The sequence below is a fragment of the Euleptes europaea genome, chromosome 14 (genome assembly GCF_029931775.1).
Source record: "Euleptes europaea isolate rEulEur1 chromosome 14, rEulEur1.hap1, whole genome shotgun sequence".
NCBI classification, from domain to species: Eukaryota; Metazoa; Chordata; class Lepidosauria; order Squamata; family Sphaerodactylidae; genus Euleptes; species Euleptes europaea.
Window position 1 is genome coordinate 8,810,256 of NC_079325.1, and position 26,993 is coordinate 8,837,248.

The window sequence follows — 26,993 nt, forward strand, 5'->3', positions numbered from 1 at the left end:
GAATAAGGAACCTATGCTGAAAATAGTGGCAACTATATAAAGAGGCAGCACGTGGCTCAAAAATACAATAATATCAAAAACAAGAATATCTTGGTATAAGAATTATGTTCATTCAAAACCAACCAAAGAATAAACATAATAGCCTCAGTATAGATTAACAAGCTTCAATCATATTTTACTGTGTTAAATATCACAATCTCAAAAAATTTTGTGCTATTATTACAAACAAAAATAGCATAGATAGTGCTATTGTTATAGACAGCGTGAATTTTTTCTACAAAGTAATTCACATATATTCAATTTTCATGTATGCATACACAATATTACATTATATTGTCGAAGGCTTTCACGGTCAGAGTTCATTGGTTCTTGTAGGTTATCCGGGCTGTGTGACCGTGGTCTTGGTATTTTCTTTCCTAGGAAATAACCTGAGGAATAACCTACAATAACCTAGGATAACCTACAAGAACCAATATTACATTATGATTCCTATCATCCCCGTTTAAAAAAAATAATAACTTACCTTATGGACATTTTCTACGTTTAAAACGATCTGCTACTAAAGAGAAGGACTATGAAAAAGCAGCCGCGACATTGAGTTTAACATTAAAGGGAAGGGGTTACCCGATGCACATAGTGCACACAACCAAAAGACAGGCTGATGAAAAGGACGTAAAAACCTTTTCGTTACTACTAAACGGAAATCAACTAGAATAACAGCCTCCTTAAACTATACAGCCTTAATGGATGGCATTAAACACTGGCATGTAATCCAAAGCATTCCAGGATGCTCTGAGCCACCACTAATAGGGTACAAACGCACTGTCTCTTTAAAAGACTTGCTGGTTCACACTGACATTAGAGAAACCCAACCCACTGTAGGAACGGTTGGACATTTTCGATGTGGCACATGCGCAGTGTGTCGCTTTGCACTACCAGTTAAGAGCTTTACTCATGAAGACACTGGATTTCAATTTAAACTTAAATGCTTTACAAATTGTAATTCTATAAATGTTGTTTATGCCTTAGTGTGTTCTTGTAATTTAATTTATATTGTCAAAACGACACGCCCATTAAAAATCAGAATAGGGGAGCACTGTTCCCGGATTAGGAACAACGTCGAATCGCCTGTTGTTGATCTGTATAAATGATTAAAACATTCAAAAGACGACATTAGATTCTTTGCAATATGGCAGGTGACCCCTAGAAAATATGAAAAGATTAACGTGGAGAAAGTTCTATGTCAACAGGAGTCCTGCTTTATACATTTATTCAACTCTGTAACACCGAAAGGGTTAAATGCAACAAATGATCTGTCCTCCTTTCTTTAAATTAATTTTAAGGATAATGACTCTCACATTTTGGCAATTAGGCTTTCGAAGATTTGGGGAGTTTTCAAATACTGTATATATATGTTAATGAGAATGAATCATGTTATCGCAGGGGGCGTGACCAAGATCGAAGACAAATGTCGGGTCTTACTTTGTAAAACAATTTAGCAAATGCTACCTAATAGTATGAAAGGTTATTTAATTACTGTTTACATTTATTAGTAATATGTATAAGGTGTTACACCAGTTTTTTATTGTTTAGATTGCAGTTTGGCGGCATGTATAACACGAATTTTACTCAGCAGTCTGAGCATTGAGTTTTCTTATCTCAGAACCTGGAGTAAGCCACATAAAGCTTTCTGCAACTTTGGGGTAGCTGAATAAACCTTGAAACAGGCACTTACCGGCAACCTGTTCTACTACCAAGCTTTTTTCAAGAATTGAAATATTTTGTATGCATATATGAAAATTGAATATATGTGAATTACTTTGTGGGGAAAATTCACGCTGTCTGTAACAATAGCACTATCTATGTTATTTTTGTTTGTAATAATAGCACAAAAATATTGAGATTGTGATATTTAACACAGTAAAATATGATTGAAGCTTGTTAATCTATACGTTATCCTTTCATACTCTAGTATAATCTTTATAAAAATACATAATTGTTCATATGATATAGCCACAATGGTTTGTTTGACTACTACTTTGATTACGGTTGTATTAATATTTTGAATCCCCCAGATGGTGGCTGGAGATCTCCTGCTATTACAACTGATCTCCAGGCAACAGAAATCAGTTCCCCTGGAGAAAATGGCCGCTTCAGCAAATGGACTCCATGGCACTGAAGTCCCTCCCCTCCCCAAACCCCGCCCTCCTCAGACACCACCCAAAAATCTCCAGGTATTCTCCAACCCAGAGCTGGCAACCCTAGAATCAGGCTAACTCGGGCCATCCAGCTCAGGGCCCTCTAGTAAATAGTTTGATTTAGATATTTATGTCCATTTGTCTCCCCCATGGCAACCCAAAGCAGCTTATAACACCATTCCCCTCTACTCCATGTTATCCTCACAACCACACCCTTATGAGGCGGTTTACATTTGCACGTGCAAAGCCCTGAACCCGCTGCCTATTCCTTTCTGCTTTGCGTTGCAGGCCACCTTCCCAAAGGGACCCTGAAGCCTGCGCCGCTGGCTCCCGCGACGCCTGGAGAAGCGTCGCCCCTCGGCAGCCTGCCTCCCCCCCGGTGGCGGCTGCCCCTCCGAACCTGCTTGTGCAATGGGTGGGTTGTGAGCGCTGGTAAGACCTCGGAGACCTTCCGCCGCTGTCTTCTCTCTGCCCCGGTTCCTTCTTCCCCACTGATTTCTGTTCTCCATGTGCTCTGCTCTTCTGTCTCCGGGCTTCTCGCTGTCAGGTAATGAGGAGCTGTGGGCCCAGTCAGCCTTGGAGATGCCGAAGAGACGCGACATCCTGGCTATCGTGCTGATAGTTCTTCCCTGGACGCTGCTCATCACTGTCTGGCACCAGAGCACGTTAGCGCCACTGCTCGCAGTGCACAAGGGTGAGAAGAAAGCCGTCGGCCCGCGCCAACGGTGCCCGCCTCTTCCTTCCACCAACCCCACCACACCATGGATCCGTCTCATTGCTTCCACAGTCATCCCTCTCGTTCCATCTGGTGGTCCGTGTTTATCTTTTGTCCTTCCAGGGTCCTGTAGCAGAAAATGTCCCAGGTTATACGGGTTTGTTTTTAGGGTTGCCAACCTGCAGGTGGGGTTTGGAGAGCTCCTGGAAGAGGGAACAAGGCAAAAGGTATATCCAAAACATCTGTTTCATTGAATGAACAAAAAATTATCAAATAGGCCAAGGGTCACACAGAGATCAAATGGGGAAAATGGTCGCTTTGGCAATTGGTCTCTGTGGCACTGGAGTCCCTCCCCTCTCCAAACCCCGCCCTCCTCAGGCTCCACCCCCAAATCTCCAGGTATTTCCCAACCCAGAGGTGGAAACCCTAGTGAGTAGCCACCATAGATGCAAGATTTTGCATTATGCTCTGACACATACTGTTTTCTTGCTTTTCTGTTGCATAGATAGTGCTAAGTCAAATCCCCTCCAGTTTTGCTGACCAGAACTTTAAATCCATACATAACAATTGTTTCTCCAAAGAGCTGTTTTGGGGTACATCGTCTAAACTACAGAACTTAGAATTTGGGGGGGGGGGGAAACTACCTGTTGAACTATCATGGCTGCCCTGGGAACTATAGTTTAGAGAGGGATCTGAGAGAGAGATTCAAATTCCCCTCACAGATCTAAAGTTCCCAAGGTTCCCTGGAGACAGGGCATGGCTGTTAAAGTGGATTTAAGTTTACAGTCTAGGTCTGCCCTGTGAGAGGAAACTATGGGACGGTAATAAGAATTGTATAATGGGCATCCAGGGAGTATGGATGATCATCATACCAGCTTTGGCCATACGATCCTGGCTACAGCAGGTTCTGTTTTTCCATGTCCGTAACTGTCCCTTCTAGGGTTATGGAATTATACGATACTGGGGGTTACCGCACTTTGTATTCCCAGCGATGTATTAAGAGTTTGAAAACGTTATAAAAAACATCGCTTTAAAAGGGTTTTTGGATACCACGGCTTATAAATGGTTGGAAGACGTCTTCACAGCTAAAGGGGCCAAACAAAGTGCAAACAGTATTTTTTATAAAGTTTTCAAACTCTTAATACATCGGTGGAAATACATAGAAAGTGTGAACAGTATTTTTTAGAACGTTTTCAAACTCTTAATACGTCGCTGGGAATACAAGTGCAGTAACCCCCACTATGACACTTTGGAATAGCTAGCCTGGTGGCGCAGAGTAATAAGCTGCAGTACTGCAGTCCAAGCTCTGCTCACGACCTGAGTTGGATCCCAACGGAAGTCGGTTTCAGGTAGCCGGCTCAAGGTTGACTCAACCATCCATCCTTCTGAGGTCGGTAAAATGAGTACCCAGCTTGCTGGGGGTAAAATGGAGATGACTGGGGAAGGCACTGGCAAACCACCCTGTGAACATAGTCTGCCTAGGAAACATCTTGATGTGACTTCACCCCATGGGTCAGTAATGACCCGGTGCTTGCACCTTTACCTTTACCTATGACACTTTGGGTCTTTTGTGTTATTTTTCTTAACGCTGAGAATTTGCTGTATGATTTTGATACTGATGTAAACCACCTTGAGGATCTAACAGGTCCCCGAAAAGGCAGACTCTAAATGTTTCAATAAATAAAAATCACAATGGTACAGTTTCTCTGTTGTACCAAATAATGCACGTGTACCTTGAAGTCAACGGATCTAAATAAGTGTGCCCACAGCCATTTGGGGCCAGAGTGCTTTGCTAATGCCAGCTGGTGGCTGGTCTAGACCCCAAATCCTGTACAAGTCCCTCCTTCGCTGCATTATTTTCTAGACTGCAAATGCCTCCACCCTGGAACTGCCTTTTGCCCCATTAACCAAAAAAATATGGACGCTCATTATGCCTGCTTGCCGGTCCTGGCGAGTACTTAGATGGGAGACCATCTGTGAATACCAGGGATGCTATGCGGAGGAAGGCAACGGCAGACCACTTCTGCTAATCTTTTGCCTGAAAAGCCTACAGGGTTCGCCATAAGTCAGCTGTGTCTTGATAGCACTTTACACCCATTGTGCCTGCCCCAGTGTCACAAACCCTCCCCACTATCTGCATTTGAAGTCGGGAGGTGGCATGGAGATCTCCCGACCCATCCACAACGATCATTTATCATTACAAAGTGTTTGGGAGATCTGTTCATGATCGCAGCACGTCGTGCCAGTAGGATGGCCAGGTCCCTCTTCGCCACTTGCGGGAGGTGTTTGGAGCGGAGCCTGAGGAGGGGCAGGGTTTGGGGAGGGACTTCAATGCCATAGAGTCCAATTGTCAAAGCGGCCATTTTCTCCAGGGGAACTGATCTCTATCAGCTGGAGTTCAGTTATAACAGCAGGAGGTCTCCAGTTACTACCTGGAGGTTGGCAACCCTACATGCCAGCTTTGGCCCTAGAAGCTGAACAAATGAGGCAGAATAAGCAAACATTTGTGGGTTTCCTTCATCAGAGTCATCGAGACAGCTGGAAGAATATTGGTTCTCTCCATAGTGGATTTTGTACACAGCCCAACGGAGATTAATCCTTAAGTTGCCTATGTTCTTCCCACCATTTCCTGCTCACACCTTCTGCTTTTGAGCTTGTTTTCCTTTCCCCCAAACCTACCCAATCCAAGGGGAGGCTCTTGGCTTTGTGGTTGCTCTTGGCCGTTCCCAGGGAAGATTAATTTGTTGTCCCTTCTTTGTCCTTTCCCCCCTCCTCTATGTCACTCCAGACGATGGTGGGGATTCCCGTCGCGACTTCTCCCAAGGCTCTGACTCCAAGGAGTACTGTCTATCTGACCGGGACATTGTGGAAGTGGTTAGGACAGAGTATGTCTACACACGCCCGCCTCCCTGGTCAGACGCTTTGCCCACCATCCACGTCGTCACGCCCACCTACAGCCGGCCCGTCCAAAAGGCGGAGTTGACGCGGCTCGCCAACACTTTCTTGCACGTCCCGAACTTGCACTGGATCCTGGTGGAGGACTCCCAGCGGCGGACCCCTCTCGTCACCCGCCTCCTGAGGGACACGGGGCTGAACTACACGCACCTCAACGTGGAGACTCCTCGCAACTACAAGCTGAGGGGGGACATGCGGGACCCGCGGATCCCCCGGGGGACGATGCAAAGGAATCTGGCTCTGCGGTGGCTGAGAGAGACCTTTAATAGAAACAACAGCCAGCCTGGGATTGTTTACTTTGCGGATGATGATAACACCTACAGCCTGGAACTCTTCGAGGAGGTAAGGGGCCGCTGGTCTGTCCTACAGGGTCAAGTCTGGCCTGCAATACTGCAGGTGTGGCCTGACCTCTAGGCCGCACCTGACATATTGTGTGCAGTTCTGGAGGCCTCACTTCAAAAAGGATGTGGACAGAATGGAGCGGGTGCAGAGGAGAGCGATGAGGATGATCAGGGGCCTGGAGACCGAGCCCTAAGGGGAAAGGCTGAAGGAGTTGGGAACGTTCAGTCTGGAGAAGAGGCGGTTGAGGGGGGACATGATTGCACTCCCTAAGTATTTGAAGGGCTGTCACTTAGAGGTGGGCAGGGAGTTGTTCCTGTTGGCAGCAGAGGATAGGACTCGCAATAAAGGGTTTAAATTGCGGAAGGGAAGGTACCGGCTGGATGTTAGGGAAAAACGTTTTACAGTAAGAGTTGTTTGTCAGTGGAATCAGCTTCCTAGGGAGATGGTGAGCTCCCCCTCACTGGTAGTCTTTAAGCAGAGGCTGGACAATCAGGGATGCTCTAGGCCAGTGATGGCGAACCTTTTAGAGACTGAGTGCCCAAACTGCAACCCAAAATTCACTTATTTATCGCCAAGTGCCAATACGGCAATTTAACCAGAATACTGAGGTTTTAGTTTAGAAAAAATAACTCATACATTCACATATTTTGCGTTAAAAGAAAAACACAATAACAGAGCTTTCAATGATTCAAACAACTTTTTATTGAAAGGTACGTTTTCTGTAGAAATAGAGAACCAAAAAGTGTGGAGATGGCATGGGGGGTGTAGTTTAGTAGTAAAGCCCTTGTTTAAAATACACAAGATTCCAGATTCAGTGCCTGGCATCTTAAGTTAAAAAAATATGAGGTTGCATTGTGTCAGGAGAGCTTTCTCTACCCATGGACCTTTACTCACAGCTGAAAAAACTTAAATGTATTTTTCTTGTATTAAAGAAATATTCTTAGAAAATAGAACATTCTTAGCATGTAATTCCTAAATGTTCAGAATTGTCCTACCAGTCTGAACGGGAAAGTTAAATCATGCAACAAGTTGCTTAGCTTTTGGCGACTTATATACATTAAAAAAAATAAGAACTGAACAGCATTTTAGTCCGTTGTGGACATTGCACACTTCACTACCAATAAGAATTACTATACTTTTAAAACAAGTGTAAGTATTCTGATCATGGGATCTTTTAAAAATGAAATTTTCTTCACTATTGTACAGCTTATTATGAAGAACCCTTTTGTTGGGTGCTTGTGTTCCACAGCACCCAAGATAATAGGCATGCTCCTCTGATCCTGGAGAGAATAGGTATGCAGCATGACAAGTATCCATTCTAACTAATAGCCATGAATACCCCTTTCCTCCATGAACATGTCCACTCCCCTCTTAAAGCCTTCCAAGCTGGCTGCCATCACCACATCCTGGGGCACGGAGTTCCACAATTTAACTATTTGTGGTGTGAAAAAATACTTCCTTTTATCTGTTTTCAATCTGACACCCTCCAGCTTCAACAGATACTTGTGAGGAAGCCCTTTGGACTTGTGGGAGGGCCAGCTTCTGAGTAAACAAACATACGCTGGGGCTGCAATACTTGAATATGCGCCCTGGGGGGGGGAGAAGAGCGTTTCCCCTTTATCCTCCCACCATTTGCAGAAGGCGCTTTCACTCGTGCTAGCAGAAGCAACTCGACTTACCACGCAGCAACCCAGAATAAATTTTGGGCGAAAACGCACCGGGGGGGGGGTTTGCCTTGGATTTGCCCCTCTCCAGATGCACATCTCCCCCATCCAAACTCTCCAAACTCAACAATAAGCCCCCCAGTGCAGCGTTTTGAGAATTCAGATGGGGGAGATGTGCATCCAGAGAGCGGCGAATCCAAGGCAACCCCCGCCACCCCCCAATGCGTTTTCGCCCTAAAGTGAGCTGGCCAACGCGGCAGTTTCTGGGCAAGAGAGGTCCAGCCAAGCCAACTCCTCCAGAGCGGCGCTCCAGCCCGTGATGGAACGCCGGCCGGCTGGCCGGCGGCAGCAGGGGGTGGGAAGCCTCACCTGCTTCCCTCCGCCGCCGCTCCCGCCGCTGCTCCCGCCGCTGCTGTGCTGCGCGGCAGCTGAGGTGGTGGCGTAGGCGGCCCCTCCGGCCCCAGCCGGCCCGTGCAGTTGTTGCAAAGGATCTTGCCCTGGCCGCCTTTCTTCCACATGGAGGAGGAGGTGGCGCGACACACACTGCATGTCGGCTTCAGGCCTAGCTGCATCGCGGCGCCTCGCGCTCCCGCTCGCTCCCTGCCCGGGGAAGCCTGCACTCCGGCACCGGCGGATGGATATCGCCGGGGGGAGGGGAGCGCTGCTGTCGCAGCTCGGCAAGCGGGGACGGTGGGAGGCCCGAGCGGGGAAAGGTGCAGCAGCCCCCTGCTGGCCGTCCTGCGGGTTCTTCTCCTCCTCCTCCTGGCGACCCGCAAAGATCCGAGCGGGGCATGCACGGCTCAGCTGAGTCACGCGCGTGCCGGCAGAGAGGGCTACGCATGCCGGAGTCGGCACGCGTGCCATAGGTTCGCCAACACGGCTCTAGGCTGATCCTGCATTGAGCAGGGGGTTGGACTAGATGGCCTGAATGGCCCCTTCCAATTCTATGATTCTATGATTCTAAGTTGCTTCCCCTGATCTTCAGTGGATGTTGTTCTGTATCTGGGGATGTCCTTAGCCTCTATGCCCTGTTTGTTGGTCCTTCAGGGCAATTGGTTGGTCTCTACATGAAACAGGATGCTAGACTAGATTGACCGTTGGTTTTGATCAAATAGGGTTCTTCTTATGTTCTGCTTTGGTGGACCTCTCAACCAAGACAAATGACCTCTTTAACACTCATGGGCCAGAATAGATGGGAGATTTGTGAGTACAGTTACATTTGGTGCATGTTCAAAAGCATCATCTGGTTTGGGGCCAACTACTCTCTCTCTCAGCCTAACCTACCCCCACACTGTGGTTTTGAGGATAGAATGGAAGAGGGGAGAATGGTGAGGGCTGCCTTGAGCTTCGTGGAGGAATAGGGGGCTAAAAAGGTGATTGTTGTAAGGACTTCTTTGAAAACATTTCCGGAAATAATACTGTAAGTCTGCAGAATACCCCCTTATCTAAACCTGGCCTCATTTTCTAGGTCTATTGATCTGCATGGGGAACAGTGTTAGATTTACGGTTGTTGTTTATTTCTGATGTTCCTGCCACCTCTGTTAACATCAGCTGAAAAGATGGGCTACATTAATATATTTACCCCCCCCCCAATTAGGTAATGTGAACATATGAAGCTGTGTTATTCTGAACCAGACAGTTGGTGCAGCTATTCAAGTAGTTCTAGCTACTCTGACTGGCAGCACCCAGCAGCTCTCGAGCAAAATTCTTTCCCAGACCTAACCCTGGAGATCCTTCCAACTGGAGAGCATGAGAAGGACTTGAACCTTGAACTGCCTGCATACACTGCATGAATACCACCTCTAAGCTGTGTCCCCTCCATTGGTGCTAAGCTGGAAGAGGTGCTTTCTAGGAGGAAGACGGAGAAGTGGTATTTTTCATGTGCTCTGGAAGGGAGTTCCAGCATAGGAGTCTACGATTGCTTTTCCTTTTGGACAGTTCAAGGTGGTAGAGTGAGCCTTTTGAACACATCAGAAGGTGCGTTCTACTGAGTCAGATTGTTGGATCAAGATTACTTACGTGACTAGCAGGTGCTCTCCAGGGTCTCTGTTGGGGTCCTCCATATTACTTATTGCCCTTTAATGAGACACCAGTGGCTGAACTTGGGACCTTCTGCATGACCATAAAAGATCTAAATGTCTGGTGGCTTCTATGGACATTTACCATAGATCTTGCTATAAGCAATTATGTACTGTAAAATTGAAAAGTTATATTTTTGCCTATTGTGATAACATTGCTTATTGTTACAAATTGTCAAGCAGCAAGGCTGGTCCTTGCTAGCTTGAAGCACACTGCGAACTATAAGTTGTCCTTATAAGTTATTTAACTACTCAACGATATAAAAAGATTGCATATCTTGGAACTGGCTTATCAGCTTTTATTCTATGCTCAATTTTTTGATTTACCAACCTAGAGGTTGGCAACCCTATGTTTGGCCCACATAAGAATAGTCTTTAAATGGCAAATCTATTTGCCATTTACTAAGTACGGGTGTGAAAGTTGGACAATGCAGAAAGCTGACAGGAAGAAAGTTGATTCATTTGACATGTGGTGTTGGAGGAAGGTTTTACAGATACCGTGGACCGCCAAAAAGACAAATAAGTTGGTTCTACATCATATCAACCCTGAACTCTCCCTAAAACCTAAAATGACTAAACTGAGGCTATTGTTCTTTGGCCACAATATGAGAAGACAAGAGTCACTGGAAAAGATAATCATGCTAGGAAAAGTTGAAAGGCAGCAGGAAAAGAGGAAGGCCCAACATGAGATGGATTGACTCAATCAAGGAAGCCACAACCCTCAATTTACAAGACCTGAGCACGGATTTTAAGGATAGGACATTTTGGAGGACATTGATTCATAGGGACTCCATAAGCTGGAAGTGACTTGATGGCACATAACACGCACACACATTTAAAGAATGATAACTCTTTTTCAAAAGGAAAAAAATTGCTTTGGGGAGGGGAACAGGGTAGAAGAAGAAGAGTTGGTTTTATACCCCGATTTTCTCTGCCTTTAAGGAGACTTAAACCAGCTCACAATCTCCTTCCCTTCATCTCCCCACAACAGACACCTTATGAGGTAGGTGGGACTGAGAGAGTTTGGAGAGAACTGTGACTAGCCCAAGGTCACCCAGCAGGCTTCATGTGGAGGAGTGGGGAAACCAACCCAGTTTACCAGATTCGAGTCCACTGCTCCTAACCACCACGCTGTAGGATTGCCAGGGCTCTCTTCACCATCAGTGGGAGGTCTGTGGGGCAGAGCCTGAGGAGGGCGGGGTTTGGGGAGGGGAGGGAGTTCAATGAAATAGAGTCCAATGGCCAAAGCCACCATTTTCTCCAGGTGAACTGCTCTCTATCGGCTGGCCATCAGTTGTAATAGCAGATCTCCAGCTAGTACCTGGAGGCTGGCAAACCTACCATGCTGGCAGACACCACCAAACACACACAGAGACCCAAAGTGGCCATGTCTTGAAAGCCATCCATTTGACCCAGCATCTCTGTCCATCCAAGACTCTTGCTGGCATGTTTAAGTTCTCAAAGAGAATAACAGGACGGGATAAGGAAGTTCTCTGTAAACTTTATTTTAGAAAGGGGTTCATTGTAAGTGGGCAAACGTCCCGTGAAAACAGCTGTTCTTAATAAGTGTATAAGATTCTGATTTTTTTTTTTAATTGTGGCCACTAAATATATATGCAGGCTGTCATGGTTGGCTTCTATTGGTTAGGAAGAAATCACAGATTTACCATTTGTCATGCCCCCTCCCACCTGGCAAGGATGGCTGGCAATAGTTGTGGAATGCGCTACAAATATTGCTTACAGTTAGAATTTGAAGGAGAAGAAAGAGCCATGATTTATGCGCATACAGTAATTTATGGTTAGTTAATGTGGCTCTTAAATTAGCATTAAAAGATAAGATTTTTTAAAATATATATTTTCTGGGAGACATCCCCCCCTGTCTTCCCTCCTGCTGATGTTTGCTCTTTTGCACACTGCTGCAGTTACAGGGTAGTAACACTGATTCATTGTCAAGCGCACGTAGGAGGGTTTTTTTGGGGGGGGGGTTTGGCGGAACACAGAAACGACACTGTCCTTTCCTGGAGGATTTATAAATGAAGTAATTTCTTACTACGCTGTGTTGCTAATTAATTTAAATGCAGGCAAATTAAACAGTGCCCGTTGCTGAAGTGTTCAGTCCCAGCTAAATAAAATCTGCAAAAACTGGTTAATAGACTGGGGGGGGGGAATAAATCAGATGGGGTGGAAATCAGCTAGAAGGCAACCCTAGAGTTAGGGGGAGGAAACTGGTGCGTGTGTAAAGTGCCGTCAAGTTGCTTCTGAGACCCTATGAATTCATTATTTGGGGAGGGGCTGTGGCTCAGTGGTAGAGCATCTTCTTGGCATGCAGAAGGTTCCAGGTTCGATCCCTGGCATCTCCAGTTAAAAGGACTATCATATAGTGTTTGCCATTTCAACTTAAAATCGTCTATTGGATTCTTTTTCATAAAATATGTTAGTTTTGCCATCAAAGCAAAGTCCAGTACTTTATTAATCCATTCAGCCATATCCGGAGACGGCTTTCTATTTCATTCCTGTTTTGCTTGGATTCCCCCCTCCCTCCATTCTTTTTCTCGTGGGGGAATGGAGGTGGTGGTGGTCTTAGCATCTAATTTTAGAACTTACTCTGGCTTCTCCTCCCCCTCCTCTCCTCACTTCTAGCATCTACTACCTGTCAAGAGCTGGATGTGCACTCTCCCCGGGCTTAATACGTTGTCAGGGTACAGACAGCTCCATCTGCAGCACCATGTTTTCAGGGTAGTGCGCTCAGAGGTGCAGTATGCAGTCGTTTCTTTGGGCTGCTGCACCAGCACAACAAACCATGCAGCTTGGTTGGGGGGAAACAGCCTCTACCGCCTTTGAGACATCTGCGCTGGAAAAAGCCAAGCATAAACATACTGTCTGAGTTCCTTCCTTCGCAGCATCAGATCTCAGGGGGGTCTTTTTCATGCTGAGCTGCTGCGGTTGCCAACTCCTGGTTCAGAAATACCTGGAGATTAGAGGGTGGAGCCTGGGGGAGTGAGGTTTGGAAGAAGAAGAGTAGCTTGTTATATATGCCGACTTTCTCTACCACTTAAGGAAGACTCAAACCGGATTACCATCACCTTCACTTCCTCTCCCCACAACAGACACCCTATGAGGTTGGTGGAGCTGAGAGAGCTGGGACTAGCCCAAGGTCACCCAGCTGGCCTCATGCGTAGGAGTGGGGAAACCAACCCAGCTCACCAGATTAGAGTCCGCCACTCATGTGGAGGAGTGGGAAATCAAACCCAGTTCTCCAGATTAGAGTCCACTGCTCCTAACCACTACACCACACTGGCTACGCCACTTTGTAATGTGGAGATGCTGTAATTCCAGGGAATCTCCAGGTCTCACCTGGAGGTTGCCAACCCTAGCAAGGCCTGATTAGAGCTGCTTTGCAAACCCATGCAGTGGGGATTCCTGGTGCCTCTTCCGCTCCTTTCCACAAAAGCGAGCTGCGAAAGGGGACTGGAAGCCAGAGCTGTGTGCTGCAGAGCAAATGGGTCTTTGTTCCCTAGCGAGCGGGGAGAGACGTTAGCAGGTGTCTCACGCAAGACAGCATGCACCTCGGAGCCCCCCAGCCTCTCTTGCCATAATTAGCTGCAACAAGAGACATGCAAGGTGATCCCTGATCTGAGAGATCCCACCTGCGGCCCTGTGGTGAGGCAGAAAGAGGAGCAAGGCATATTTCTAGGCCACATTTAATGGCAGTTTCTGCAGCTCTTTTCCCCTGATAATATTTTAGGCGCCTCTTCTAGACACCTGTTTGCATTTACCTGCTTCAGCACTGGAGGCTGCTCACAAGAACCTTAGCAGATTCTTACACGTACAGAATGGTCCCCTGGGAGACTGCATATTTGAATGGAGCATCCCGTCAAATACTTCCTCTGCGGGTAGAAAACTAGTCGATCAGGGATACTTGGACCGAAGTCATTGTTCCAAAGGAACTAGTTGTTTCAAATGCAAGGTGGTTTATACACATGCACGTAAGTTTGGTCACTGGGTCAGGCCTTGCTTTCATGCTGCCTTGTGAACTTTGGTTGAGGACACTGGATTTATTTGCAGAAGAAAAAGAGTTGGCTTTTTATATGCCGACTTTCTCTACCACTTAAGGAAGAATCAAATCGGCTTACAATCCCTTCCCTTCCCCTCCCCACAACAGACACCCTGGGTGGTAGGTGGGGCTGAGAGAGCTCGAAGAGAGCTGTGACTAGCCCAAGGTCACCCAGCTAGCTTTATGTGTAGAAGTGGGGAAACAAATCCAGTTCACCAGATTAGCCTCCACCGCTCCAAACCACCTCTCTTAACCACTATACCACGCTAGCTCTTTAATTTGGCTAAAGCAGGTAGACAAAAAATGATGGGGGAAGGGGGAAATGGCCTTGCTCCTTGGTGTTCTGGCAACTACCCCCAAAGAAGGTGAAGAAGTAGGGCTGCCATCCTCCAGGTGAGGCCTGGAGATCTCCCAGAGTCACAACTGATCTCCAGATGACAGTGATCCATTCCCTTGGAGACAATGGCAGTTTTGGAGGACAGGTGCTAGGGCATCACATCCCTCCTGAGTACCCTCCCTTCCCCGGATCTGCCCCCAAAATCTTCAGAAATCTTCCAAGCGGAACATGGTAACCCTAACAAAAAGCCTAGCCGTGGGCGGGGACGGGGGGCTTGCCATTGCTGAGGAGCTGTTGTTCAGTGGTAGAACAGGCAAAAGAATCCAGGTTCCAGAGGTGTCTGGCACAGGTGCTGGGAAAGACCCCAGTGGAAAATCATGCTATATGTCCCTATGTGATCAAAAGTGGTACAGTCCTGAATGGAGTATACCACAGGACCATTATCATGGGTTTGTGGGCACGATGGAAGACTGTAGATGAGCATCATCCGACCTTATCAGCCAAAGAAAGATGCCTTCTGTGTGACATTAAATCAAAAGAGTTTCTGTCTAGACATTAGAAGGAATTTTCTAACAGTTAGAGCAGTTCCTCAGTGGAACAGACTTCCTTGGGAGGTGGTCTCCTTCCCTGGAGGTTTTGAAGCAGAGGCTTGATGGCAATCCGTCAGCAATGCTGATTCTATGACCTTAGGCAGTTCATGAGAGGGAGGGCATCTTGGCCATCTTCTGAGCATGGAATTTCCTGCATTGTGCAGGGGTTTGGACTAGATGACCTTGGCGGTCCCTTCCAACTCTACGATTCTATGATTCTATGTGTGTACGGTTGTGCCCGGACATCTTCCTGTCGATTCTCATATTCCATACCCAAGCATGTGGCAAGAAGAAATCGGAAGCTACCAAGAAGCCCTGCCCATGTGGTCCCTGCAGAGCAGAGGCTCCATAGTGACTGTCAATCAATCAAGCAGAACACAGGGCTGTTTGTATGCTATAGTCCCTAGAGGAAGGCTGCAGACAGCTTTTTTAAAAAGCTTTCTAGCCCTGGTTGGGGGGGGGGGCTTGGAACTACTGGCTCAGATCCAAAAAGAAGAGTGGGTTATTATATTCCAATTTTCTCTACCTTTTAAGGAGAATCAAGCCAGTTTAAAATCCCCTGCCCTTCCCCTCCCCCCAACAGACACCTTGTGAGACAGGTGGGGCTGAGAGATTTCTGAGAGAACTGTGACTGTGGCTCAGTGGCACAGCATCTGCCTGGCATGCAGAAGGTCCCAGGTTCAATCCCTAGCACCTCCAGTAAAGATCAGGTAGTAGGTGATGCAAAAGACCTCTGCCTGAGACCCTGGAGAGCCACTGCCAGTCTGAGTAGACAACACTGATGTATCAATACTTGATGCACCAATGGTCTGATTCAGTTTAAGGCAGAGAGCTGTGACTGGCCCAAGGCCACCCAGCGGGCTTCATGCGGAGGAGTGGGGAAACCAACCCGGTTCCCCAGATTACAGTCCGCCGCTCATCTGGAGGAGCGGGGAAACCAACCCGGTTCTTCAGATTCAAGTCCACCGCTCTTAACCACTACACCATGCTGACTCTACACCAAAGCAGCACAAGCAGAGTTGCCTTAGACACCCTCCCACTTGAGGCATCCACTTTACTATCTTTTAGGCCCGTGGCCCGAAGACATCTTTTAACTCAGGCTTTTAATTACGAGTATTTACTTTTTAAATGGTCCACTTCTGGTCTGTGGTCTGATCCGTGCCTAGTTTTATGCTGTTTGCATCCCCGGGCTTGTTTTTAACAGCTTGTTGTTTTTTGGGACAGGTTCATGGAAGAGAGGTCTATTATGGCGACTGAAGGGAGCCTCCATTAGCAGAGGCAGCAAACCTCTGAATATTAATACTGGGAGGCGGCAGCAGCAGGGGAAAGCCTGGTCTTCGAGGCCCTATTTGTTTGGCCCTCCAGAGGAACTGGTTGGCCACTGTGTGAGACAGGATGCTGGACTAGATGGACCACTGGTCTGATCCAGGAGGGCTCTTCTTATGTACTTATGACGGTCTTGCCCTCTATGCCCTGTTGGTTTGGCTCTCCAGAGGAACTGGTTGGTCCTTGTGTGAGACAGGATGCTGGACTAGATGGACCACTGCTCTGATCCAGCGGGGTTCTAGTTGCATACTTATTCGGGTTGCCAACTTCCAGGTGGTGGCTGGAGATCTCCTACTATTACAACTGATCCCCAGGTGATAGAAATCAGTTTCCCTGGAGAAAATGGCCACTTTGGCAATTGGACTCTATGGCATTGAAGTCCCTCCCCTCTCCAAACCCCGCCCTCCTCAGGCTCCGCCCCCAAAATCTCCGGGCATTTCCCAACCCGGAGATGGCAACCCTAGTACTTATGCTCTTTTATGTTTAACTTCTTCTAATTGCAAGCTGCCTCGGGCAGGGCTCTGAAGAGTCCTTCTAATTGCAAGCTGCCTCGGGCAGGGCTCTGAAGAGGCAGCAGAGAAATGTCCTAATGATAATAAAATGAACCTGTGCCTTCCTGTGTGTGGTGGTCCCTCTCCTCGCCTCCAGATGCGGAGCACCAGGAAAGTGTCGGTGTGGCCAGTGGCCTTTGTGGGGGGCTTGCGCTACGAGTCACCCAAAGTCAACGCTGCTGGGAAAGTGTTCGGCTGGAAGACCGTCTTCGACCCTCATCGGCCCTTCGCCATCGACATGGCGGGCTTTGCTGTGAATCTCAGGCTCATCCTCCAGCGACCTCAGGCTTACTTCAAACTGCGAGGGGTGAAGGGCGGCTACCAGGAAAGCAGCCTTCTCCGGGAGCTGGTGACCCTGAACGACCTTGAGCCGAAAGCTGCCAATTGCACTAAGGTACCGTGCCCTTGACTCAATGAAGGAAGCCACAGTAGGGTTGCCAGGTCCCTCTTCGCCATTGGCGGGAGGTTGTGGGGGCGGAGCCTGAGGAGGGCGTGGTTTGGGGAGGGGACGGACTTCAATGAAATAGAATCCACTTGCCAAAGTGGCCATTTTCTCCAGGTGGACTGATCTCTATCGGCTGGAGATCAGTTGTAATAGCAGGAGATCTCCAGCTAGTACCTGGAGGTTAGAAAATCAGTACAGGAGCGAATATTAGTAGAAATCAACTAATTCTTATTGTGACTACACACATATATATTACAAAAACAGTCACGTAGACCATCAACATACAAAACGCAACATGCATCAGACACAAAAGGTGGTTAATAAATAGGGTGAGTACACTTCAGTCAATAATCTTTCTATGTTTCTTTTTCCACAGGAGCAGGTTTGTATGGACGAAAGGATGTCAATGGACAAAAGTTCATCAAGAGGATACGATCGTTTCGAAGTCTCAAAATTCAAATCTTCATCAGTCCTTCATAACAGAAGTCTCATAAATTCCTACGTATCATCCATGTTGCACAATCCCCTTAGGGTAAGGTTGCCAAAATATTGCAGTATCAAAATATCCCAAGCAGGGTAAAATTCAAAGTTCCTTCCTTTTTCTGACCTTACCCTTAGAGGAAGGAACTTTGAATTTTACCCTGCTTGGGATATTTTGATATTGCAATATTTTGGCAACCTTACCCTAAGGGGATTGTGCAACATGGATGATAACATAGGAATTTATGAGACTTCTGTTATGAAGGACTGATGAAGATTTGAATTTTGAGACTTCGAAACGATCGTATCCTCTTGATGAACTTTTGTCCATTGACATCCTTTCGTCCATACAAACATGCTCCTGTGGAAAAAGAAACATAGAAAGATTATTGACTGAAGTGTACTCACCCTATTTATTACCCACCTTTTGTGTCTGATGCATGTTGCGTTTTGTATGTTGATGGTCTACGTGACTATTTTTGTAATATATATGTGTGTAGTCACAATAAGAATTTGTTGATTTCTACTAATATTCGCTCCTGTACTAATTTTCTTATCCCCTGGATATTTGTACAGAGGTGTCTTTTTTTCCTCCTCCAGTACCTGGAGGTTGGCAACCCGAAGCCACAGCTTTCAGTTTGCAAGACCCGAGCGAGGCTGTTAATAATGGGATGTTTTGGAGGTCATTCGTTCATATGGTCACCATAAGCTGGAAGTGACTGGACCGCTAGGGTTGCCAGTTCTGGGTTGGGAAATACCTACAGATTTTGGGGGTGGAGCCTGGAGAGGTTGGAGTTTGGGGAGGGAAATCAGCAGGGTATAATGCCATAGACTCCACCCTCCAAAGCAGCTGCTTTTTCTCCAGTGGAACTGATCTCTGTCATCTGGAGATGAGTTGTAAAAGCAGGAGATCTCCAGGCCCCACCCGGAGATTGGCAACCCTATTTGATCGCATATTACACAGAGCATTTTCTGCTGGTGTTCTGGGTTCCCAGTGGGCAAGGTTCTTTCCCCCTAAGCTTAGCTGGAGGAAACAGCCCCTGAAGGCATTTCATTGTTTTCTTTACATCTGTGGCCCTGCTGGCCTGCTCTGAGGATCTGTTCCACTTCCAGGTAGTCCATGAGACCGCATTAAAAGAGGAAAATGCTGAAGAGCCCATGCTTCCTTTGGAGGTCCCACCATCTGCTGAAGAGACCAGCCTCTTTCCTGAGAAGCGGCTGGTCTGTTCAGCACCACAAGGCAGTTCTGAAGAAACACTCGCCGTGTGCACTAGCGCTGGGATTTGCTTCATCCAGTTCTGCCCTGCAAAACGTTGAAGCTGAATATTCTCTAAACACTTTGCATCGCTATTTGATACCCTCATTTTTTTTATTTTTTTTAAAAAAGGAAACTCAAGATCTGGAATGAGGCAATAATGACTGGGCGATGTGACCATTGCTGGGAGGATACCTCCTAGTTGTTCTAGGAATAGGGTTGCCAGGTCCCTCTTCTCCTCCAGCGGGAGGCTTTTGTGTGTAAGCGCATGTGTGCATGTGCGCGCGCGTCGACACATGCACGTCACTTCCGGTCCAGAACCGTAACTTCCGCCTCGTGAGGGGTCTTATACCTCTTCGTTTGAGTGGTAAAGCGGCCCTTTACCACTCAGACTAAGAGATAAGGCCCCTCACGAGGCGGCACTTCTGGTTCTAAACCGGAAGGGACGCACGCGGTAAGTACGTGTGCGTGCACATTTGTCCACCAACCCTCAGGTAGTCGGTGGGCAGAGGGGTCAATTGCCGGGGGTTTGCCCGCCAGCACTGGGCACCTGGCAACCCTATCTAGGAACCAGTGGAGAAAATGCATGTTTTCCTCTTTTGAATACAGAGTGAAATTCACTTCCAGTTTTGGGTCGGGGGGAGGGGAGGAACATGCCACAGGTATTAAAAGTTGAGAACCAGCAGGCGTCGGAGCACCGTCCAGCCCCCCCATAAGTGCCGACTTTCCTTTTGCTTAAGTGGAGCAGAGATTGGTTTCCAGCCAAGCTCGGCTCAGGCAAAACTGAACGAGCGGCTTGGAGGAGGAAACCGGGATCGATTCAACATGCAGTTCATTGCCATGGCAACAAGGCGAGAGCCCTGTCAAGGTGAGGAACGTCGTCAGCCAAGTGTTGAAGGGGAACGGGAGAGGGAGCATCGTGCCAAAGGGACGCGCTGCCTGTTGTGGCCGAGGAAGACCGTCAAGAGCAGGGCAGGAAGGGCTGTTTTGCAAAGGCGGGCGCCGCGCTGGTGAAAGCACGGTAAGGGTTGAGTTGCCAGGGTGGCGGACTTGGCCAGGTCGGCCACGGTCCTGCTCAGCAGAGAAACCATCCCCTATCCACTGTTCACAGACATACAAGGGATGTCCTCATGCAAGAGTGATTGGGAGGTAGCCAAGATCAGCAGCCGGCAGCCCAGGTGCTCCACCTAGCCTTGAGGGGTTCCCAGTGGTTTCTACGGCCTGTTTTGCACTGCAGAAGCGGAGGGGAGATTGTCCAGCACCTGGCAGGCCTCCATTGATAGCAGGTGGGCTACAAGTTCCCTCATGTGGAAGTAGGGTTGCCAACCTCCAGGTGGAGCCTAGAGACCTCCCAGATTTGCAACTAGGGCTGCCAACCTTCAGGTATTAGCTGGAGACCTCCTGCTATTACAACTGAGTCCAGCTGATAGAGATCAGTTCTCTATCAGCTGGACTCAGAAATGGAGAAAAATGGCTGCTTTGGCCATTAGACTCTATGGTGTTGAAGTCCCTCCCCAAGCCCTACTCTCCTCAAGCTCCGCCCCCAAAAACCTCCCTCCGGGGGCAAAGAGGGACCTGGCAACCCTATTTACAACCGATCTCCAGACTTCAAGGAAGTGTTTTCTTGGAGAAAACAGCTGCTTTGGAGGGTGGACGCGACGGTATTATACCCTGCTGAGGTTCCTCCCTTCCCCGAACCCCACCTTCCCCAGGCTCTGCCCCCAAATCTCCAGGAATTTGCAAACCGAGTTGGCAACCCTATGGAGATCATTGACGAGCCCTGACACCTTGGCACAGACTAGGCTTCCAAAGCAAAGGCCTGCCTTCATCCTACCTGAAGATAAGGTTGCCAACCTCCAGGTAGTAGCTGGAGATCTCCTGCTATTACAACTGAGCTCCAGCCGATAGAGATCAGTTCACCGGGAGAAAAATGGCCACTTTGGCATTTGGACTCTATGGCACTGCAGTCCCTCCCCTCCCTAAACCCCACCCTCCTCAGGCTCTGCCCCAAAAACCTTCCACCGGTGGCAAAGGAGGACCTGGCAACCCTATCTGAGGGCAGTCTGCGTTTGTTCAGCTGTGTGCCTCTGGAAAGCTCCCCCCGTTATTGTTACCAAGGGCGGGGGTGGGGGGGAAGGTAGACAATCCAAGCAAGAGTTGTGAACGTTGACAAGATGAGAGAACAGGTCAGTGGGCAAGAGTGTGCTGAAGGTTTGGGTTAATGCCCTGAGACACAGCGCCATAAAATGGGTCATTTCTGCCCATGCTCCATTTCCCCATCTCATTGGCTCGGGAGGGGGGGAGGAACCCCCATGAGGTCTTTTGCCAGCCTTCTTTAAGACTCAGAGACGAGTCATTAGCCTCCAGGGAATATGGTTAGTCTTGCTATTGGTTTAATAATGGACGATTATGCTCAGACGTCTTCTTTTCTCCCTGTTCCTCATTCAGATTCTCGTCTGGCACACGAGGACGGAGAAACCGGTACTGGTGAACGAGGGGAAGAAAGGCTTCACAGATCCCAATGTGGAAATCTGACATCAAGCAGCGAAGAGAGAGGTTAACAGGTATGACTCGGCCAGGTATTCTCACGGGGTGGAGAGAAAAGATAACTCGGGGCATGCAAAATACAAAGCGGACTCCCAGATTCCCTTCCTTGGGGTAAACTTGATTATTTTATGCTTCCAGATTCCTTGGTTTCAGAATCAGAACTTATTTTTTAAAGGTGCTCAACAAAACAAAACAAAACCCTTCCGTCAAGCTGAAAATAACCTTAGCAGCAGTCTCGCGTGCCATATTTTGAAATGAAGCAGTAATCTTGCCGCCTGAGTACCTGCAGATAGGACCAGCTACAATGCATTTCTCTCTCTCTGTCACACACACACACATATGTATGTATGTAATATGGGATCTAAAGGTCCTTCCCTCATACACCCATCAGGAGAAATTTCTCACTCCAAATCCTGCCATAATTGGGAGTCATTATGGAACCAGTTATGTGTCTCCCCCTTACAAATAAAAAGTTTGTAAATATTGGAAGTTGAGCCCTTACCTCCATGCACATACGTATCTCTTTAAAGATAAAGTGCAGTAGAAGCTTGGCTTGGGACTAGGGCTGCCAACCTCCAGGTGAGGCCTGGAGATCTCACAGAATTACAACTGACCTCCAGACTATGGAGATCAGTTTTAGGGGAGATGGCTGCTTTGAAGGGTAGACTTATACCCCATTGAGGTCCCTCCCCACCCTCCCCAGGCTCCAACCCCAAATTTCCAGGAATTTCCCAACCCTAGTTGGAACCCAACCCTAGATGGAACCCAAAGAGCAGAATCCTCCCCTAAACTGAGCGAATGCATGATAACCAAGTGGCTGTTTTAATTTGCAGCATATTCTCTTTTGTGGAGTCTCGAGCCTTCCACCTAGTCTCCAGGATTGGTCCAAATACTTCCAACATATCGAGAGCGAATGAGTTGACTGATTGAACCAATCCAAACTCCTCAGACTCTCCTGACCTTCCTCGCACACTCTTAACCAAGAAGGAAAAACCACCACAACTGACCTGCTGGAGATGACAAAGCAGTGACACACAAAACAAAACAAAAGCACAGCAACAGTGGAGCTGGCGTCACTTTTGGTCCGAGGCGAGGAGCCTCACGGGACGCCGCGAGGGGAAAGTGCGCTGGATGCACACGGAAGGAAGCATGCCTGGAAAAACCCCTTTGGAAGCCAAGATTCAGAGCAAGGGGCTTCCGCGGGACATTAATACGGACAACGGTTTCCATTTTGGGTCCCTGACAACATCCTTCCCTCTCCCAAGGGACACAAACTACTTGGGCATGACCAGCAAGAGCAGCTCACTCACTGCAGAGAATCTGGGTTCAGCAGTGGCACCTTTGTCCTTACATGATATTTATTGCACTGCAAAGAAAAATGTGATTGGGTTTAGCCTGGAGAGGGAGGAGAGAAGAAAAAGACTGGCAGTTGCAAATTAGCAAATAACCACCTTCGTCCCTTTCCTGCAATCTGTACCTCTTTCATCAGCCCCAGGGAGACTGGGAAGGGGGTTCTGCCCTCCCGTGCAGTTTGAAATGTTTTCAGCACTCACATGAAGGTGATTCTTACTCCTACCCTCCATTTAAATCATAGTCTTGATCCTTCTGGGCTGGGCTTTTCCAAGCTGCATGTGTTTGCTTCAGAGAGCGACGTGTGCCTACCTCAAAAAGGTTTGCAGCTGGTGAGCTGCTCCCCTCCCTCCCAACATCCCCAAAAGGTTTTTTTTTGGGGGGGGGGGAACTTGGCTGAAAAGAGTGTTCTGGCTTTGCCCCAACTTTCCAAGATATGGGAAAGCAAAATAGGAATGTGGTAGGGCTTCCTTGTATCATTGGTAAGGTTGCCAACCTCCAGGTACTAGCTGGAGATCTCCTGCTATTACGACTGATCTCCAGCAGATAGAGATCAGTTCACCTGGAGAAAATGGCCGCTACGGCAATTGGACTCTACGGCATTGAAGTCTCTCCCTTACCAAAAACCCCGCCCTCCTCAGGCTCCTCCCCAAAAATCTTCCACCAGTAGCGAAGAGGGACCTGGCAACCCTAATCATTGGTTCCGCTACCAAGATGTTGTAGGACATGTTAAGATTGGTTTTCAATACGTGGCCTCTTGTCCCAGATGGTGTTGCGACCTTGACAGGACTGCTGAAAAATCATTTGGGTCATGCAGGCAGAGGCCGAAACCAGAGACGCAATTAGCGAATAATGAAATCTACAGTCTTCGGTGTGTGTGTAAAGTGCCATCAAGTCGCAGCTGACTTATGGCGAGCCTTTTTTGGGGGGGGGGGTTCATGGCAAGAGACTAGCAGAGGTGGTTTGCCAGTGCCTTCCTCTGCACAGCAACCCTGGTCTTCCTTGGTGGTCTCCCATCCAAATACTAACCAGGGCCGACCCTGCTTAGCTTCTGAGATCTGACGAGATCAGGCTAGCCTGGGCCATCCAGGTCAGGGTACGGTCTTCGGAGCCCCGCTGGAAAGCAATCTGCTGTAGGCAACCGAGTCCCTCAGGAATGGTCTTAAGCAGGGGTCCCCAACCTTTTGGAGCCTGCGGGCACCTTTGGAATTCTGACACAATGTGGTGGGCGCAGTCTCAAAATGGCTGCTGAAGGAGGTGGAGCCAGCCACAAAAGGGCTGCTACAGCTTTCCTTCAGTCACACAGTGACGATCCCCATGCCATGGTGCACAGCCAATCGAATCTCTAACAGCCAATCAGACGTCTTGCTGGGCAAAAGCCCCACCTGGCCTGCCCACTTTCTAAAAACTCTTGGTGGGCCCCAGGTACGGATGCCAGCCTCTAGGTGGAAGCTAGGCATCCCCTGGAATTACTGCTCATGTCCAAACTAGAGATATCAGTTCCCCTGGCAAAAATGGATACTTTGGAGGTGGGGATCTATGATATTGTGCCCCACTGAGGTTCCTGCTTTCCTCAGGCTCCTTCCCCAAATCTCCAGGAGTTTCCCAACTTGGATCTGGCAACCCTACCCCCCCATCCCCCGTCAGTGGCCAGGGGGGACCTGGCAACCTTAGCCCCAGGAAAGGAGCCAGTAGGCTCCATGGCACCCACGGGCGCCATACTGTGGACCTGTGGGTCTAGGGTTGCTGGTGCAAAGCCCTATTAAAGCAGGTGGTCCCTTTATAGCAACCAACATATTAGCTGGAATGTGGCGTCGGGTTTGTACCTTTTCAGACTGCGAGGGGTGTCCTATTTTGGAATATTTCCTCTTGTGCAAAGTCTCCCTGAATATAGTAAAGTAGCAGCTCAGGGAGAGGGCCATGCTAAAACCGTCTCTCCACTGTGCTTGCTATATTACATGCAGGAAGCTTTTGGGAGGGGCATTCAACAGCGCAAGAGTTCCTGCAGGCTTTGAGAGAGGAACTGCAGCATTCTTCCGGGTCAAGAATTCTCTGCAATGTGGCCATAAGCCCCCCCCCCCTTTTTTTAAAAAAATCTTTTTGGGAGCAAGAATGGTCATGAGCATGCGAGAGCTTTTGGGCAACGTTGTCACCCTCCTCGACACACCTTAGAGGAAGGCTGTGGTAAGTCACTTGGGTGAAATAGACCGGGATTGTTCAGCACAAAGCTGACACGCTCCGACTTAGAGCACGGCTCTTACATGCTTGAGACACACAGAGATTGCACCGCGTGTCTTAAATGTAAGGCAGCTTGGGCCAAATCCTTGCAGAGATGGCCCGTTTTGCTAGTCCCCCAGGCAAGGAGAGCTGAGAGTTGGCCACATCCAGTTCAAGAGGGGACCAGTTTTGGCCCAGTGACAGACCGTCCCCTTTGGTCCTCTGCCCTTCTTCGCACAGATGCCCAAGAAAGGGGCCCAGGAAGCAGCTGCTTTGCTCTGTTCTCTTTCTCTCTGCCTGTTAGAAGTGGCGAATGGTTCGGAGTCAATTATGAGGTGAGTTGATATGAGAGGGAGCCGGGAAGGCCCCGGTCTCCAGCAGGGAAGGCTCAGGTGGCAGAACAAAGTGGGCTGAATTCTCGGTGAGCAGACGAGTCGATTCCCGCTCGTGTGCGGCTATTGCCTTTGCCAGAGAGAGAAAACAAATTGTTTCTTTGAAATAGAAAACAATACCTCCAGCGCTAATTTGAGCCTAGGGCATGCCGACAAGGGCCGTGTCAACAGAAAGGAGTCTCTTGGCCCTTTTGAGGACAGCGGATTGACTGCAGCAAAGCCAATGGTGAGCTCCAGGGACAAGAGAATAACAGTTCAATCCTACGCTGAGTTACTCCAGGCTACGCTAACTGAAATCATTCGGCTTAGACGGGAGTGAATCTGTTTGGGACTGCCGTAGGATGCCGCTAACCCCGCTGGACTAGGTAATAGTGGAGGTGTGAAACCTGAACAGTTTCAATGCTGGTCTGTGCAAACTGTGTGGCACAAGAGAAAACAGTTCCTAGAGCCTTCGGATTCAGACTGCAAGGTGGGGGCAAGGCCAAATTCCAACCCCCTTCCCAAGAATATTTTTACCATTTGCACAGTTCCATCAAAGTGCATGGGGCTTTACCAAATAAAACAACAACACGTCCCTGCCCCAAGGAGCATACTCCCCTAAATCCCTGCACAAAGAAATCTAGTGTTGCAGGGAGGTAGCTGGGATGAAAACCTTTCCCCAATATCTATAGTGCACTTGGGGGGGGGGAGGTGGGAAGCTAGGGATGGCACTGTTGTTATTTGGGAGAGCGTTGAAGCAATGATTCCTGGCTTCAGTCCGAAGTAGTGGAGTCCAGAAACAACCTTGAGCTTACGATTCGTGGGTGCTAGAGAGTAGGACTAAGTCTCCACTTTTGCCGAACTTGGGAAACATACCCATGATCCACTGAGCCACTCTGTGAAGGCAACTTTCAGTTCAATCCTGCTGAACAACCAGCAGCAGCTAAAGAATGGGAGAAAGTGGTTCTTCACGCCAGCAGAATGCCCTTCACTAAAGTTTTTTTTAAAATGTCACCTGCATATAGAGATGGGTTGGACATTGCGGCTTCTTTAAACAGTGGCTGATCTGCAGATTAATCCAATGTCTCTCGGACAGAGCTGGTGCTACACTCTTGGAAAATGAAAGACCAAAGACAGATTGACCTATCCCCCCACCCCTCAAATTGCCTCTCTAGGTTGTGGTCTGACTTCAAACAATTTAATGGACCCCCAACAGTCTTCTGGCTCTCTTCAAACTCATGAGAAAGTAAGTTTAAAGCACAATTATACCTGCCAGCTCTAGGAAAGTAACATAATCCTGTACAGGAAAAAATTCACTTATTTTTTTAACCTTTAACCTCCGTAGCTTCGATGATGCATAAGACAGCGTGGAATCGAATCACCCTTTGGACTAACAACAGCTCTCTCTCTCTCTATTTCCTGGTATTTAAAATGAATAATCAAAATAATAAGAGACCATTTATGAAGGGAGGGAGGGCTTTCTTTTTTAAAATTCTGACATACTCATCAAACATTTAG

The 26,993-nt window shown here is 48.1% G+C and overlaps 1 protein-coding gene across 3 annotated transcripts in view; it reads left to right on the plus strand.

The window, feature by feature from the left end:
• Positions 1-21,545, plus strand: part of B3GAT1 (beta-1,3-glucuronyltransferase 1) — a 63,588-nt gene extending 42,043 nt beyond the window's left edge. Inside the window, exons 2-6 of one of the 3 annotated variants that reach the window (XM_056860391.1) lie at positions 2,487-2,630; positions 2,746-2,892; positions 5,702-6,210; positions 16,908-17,204; positions 21,439-21,545. In XM_056860391.1, coding sequence (XP_056716369.1) covers positions 2,781-2,892; positions 5,702-6,210; positions 16,908-17,204; positions 21,439-21,525 — 1,005 coding nt within the window. In that variant the 5' untranslated portion in view covers positions 2,487-2,630; positions 2,746-2,780 and the 3' untranslated portion in view covers positions 21,526-21,545. The remainder of the gene's footprint in view (positions 1-2,486; positions 2,631-2,745; positions 2,893-5,701; positions 6,211-16,907; positions 17,205-21,438) is intronic. The other 2 variants (XM_056860390.1, XM_056860392.1) reach the window with 2 other exon arrangements.
• The last annotated feature ends 5,448 nt before the right edge of the window (positions 21,546-26,993 follow it).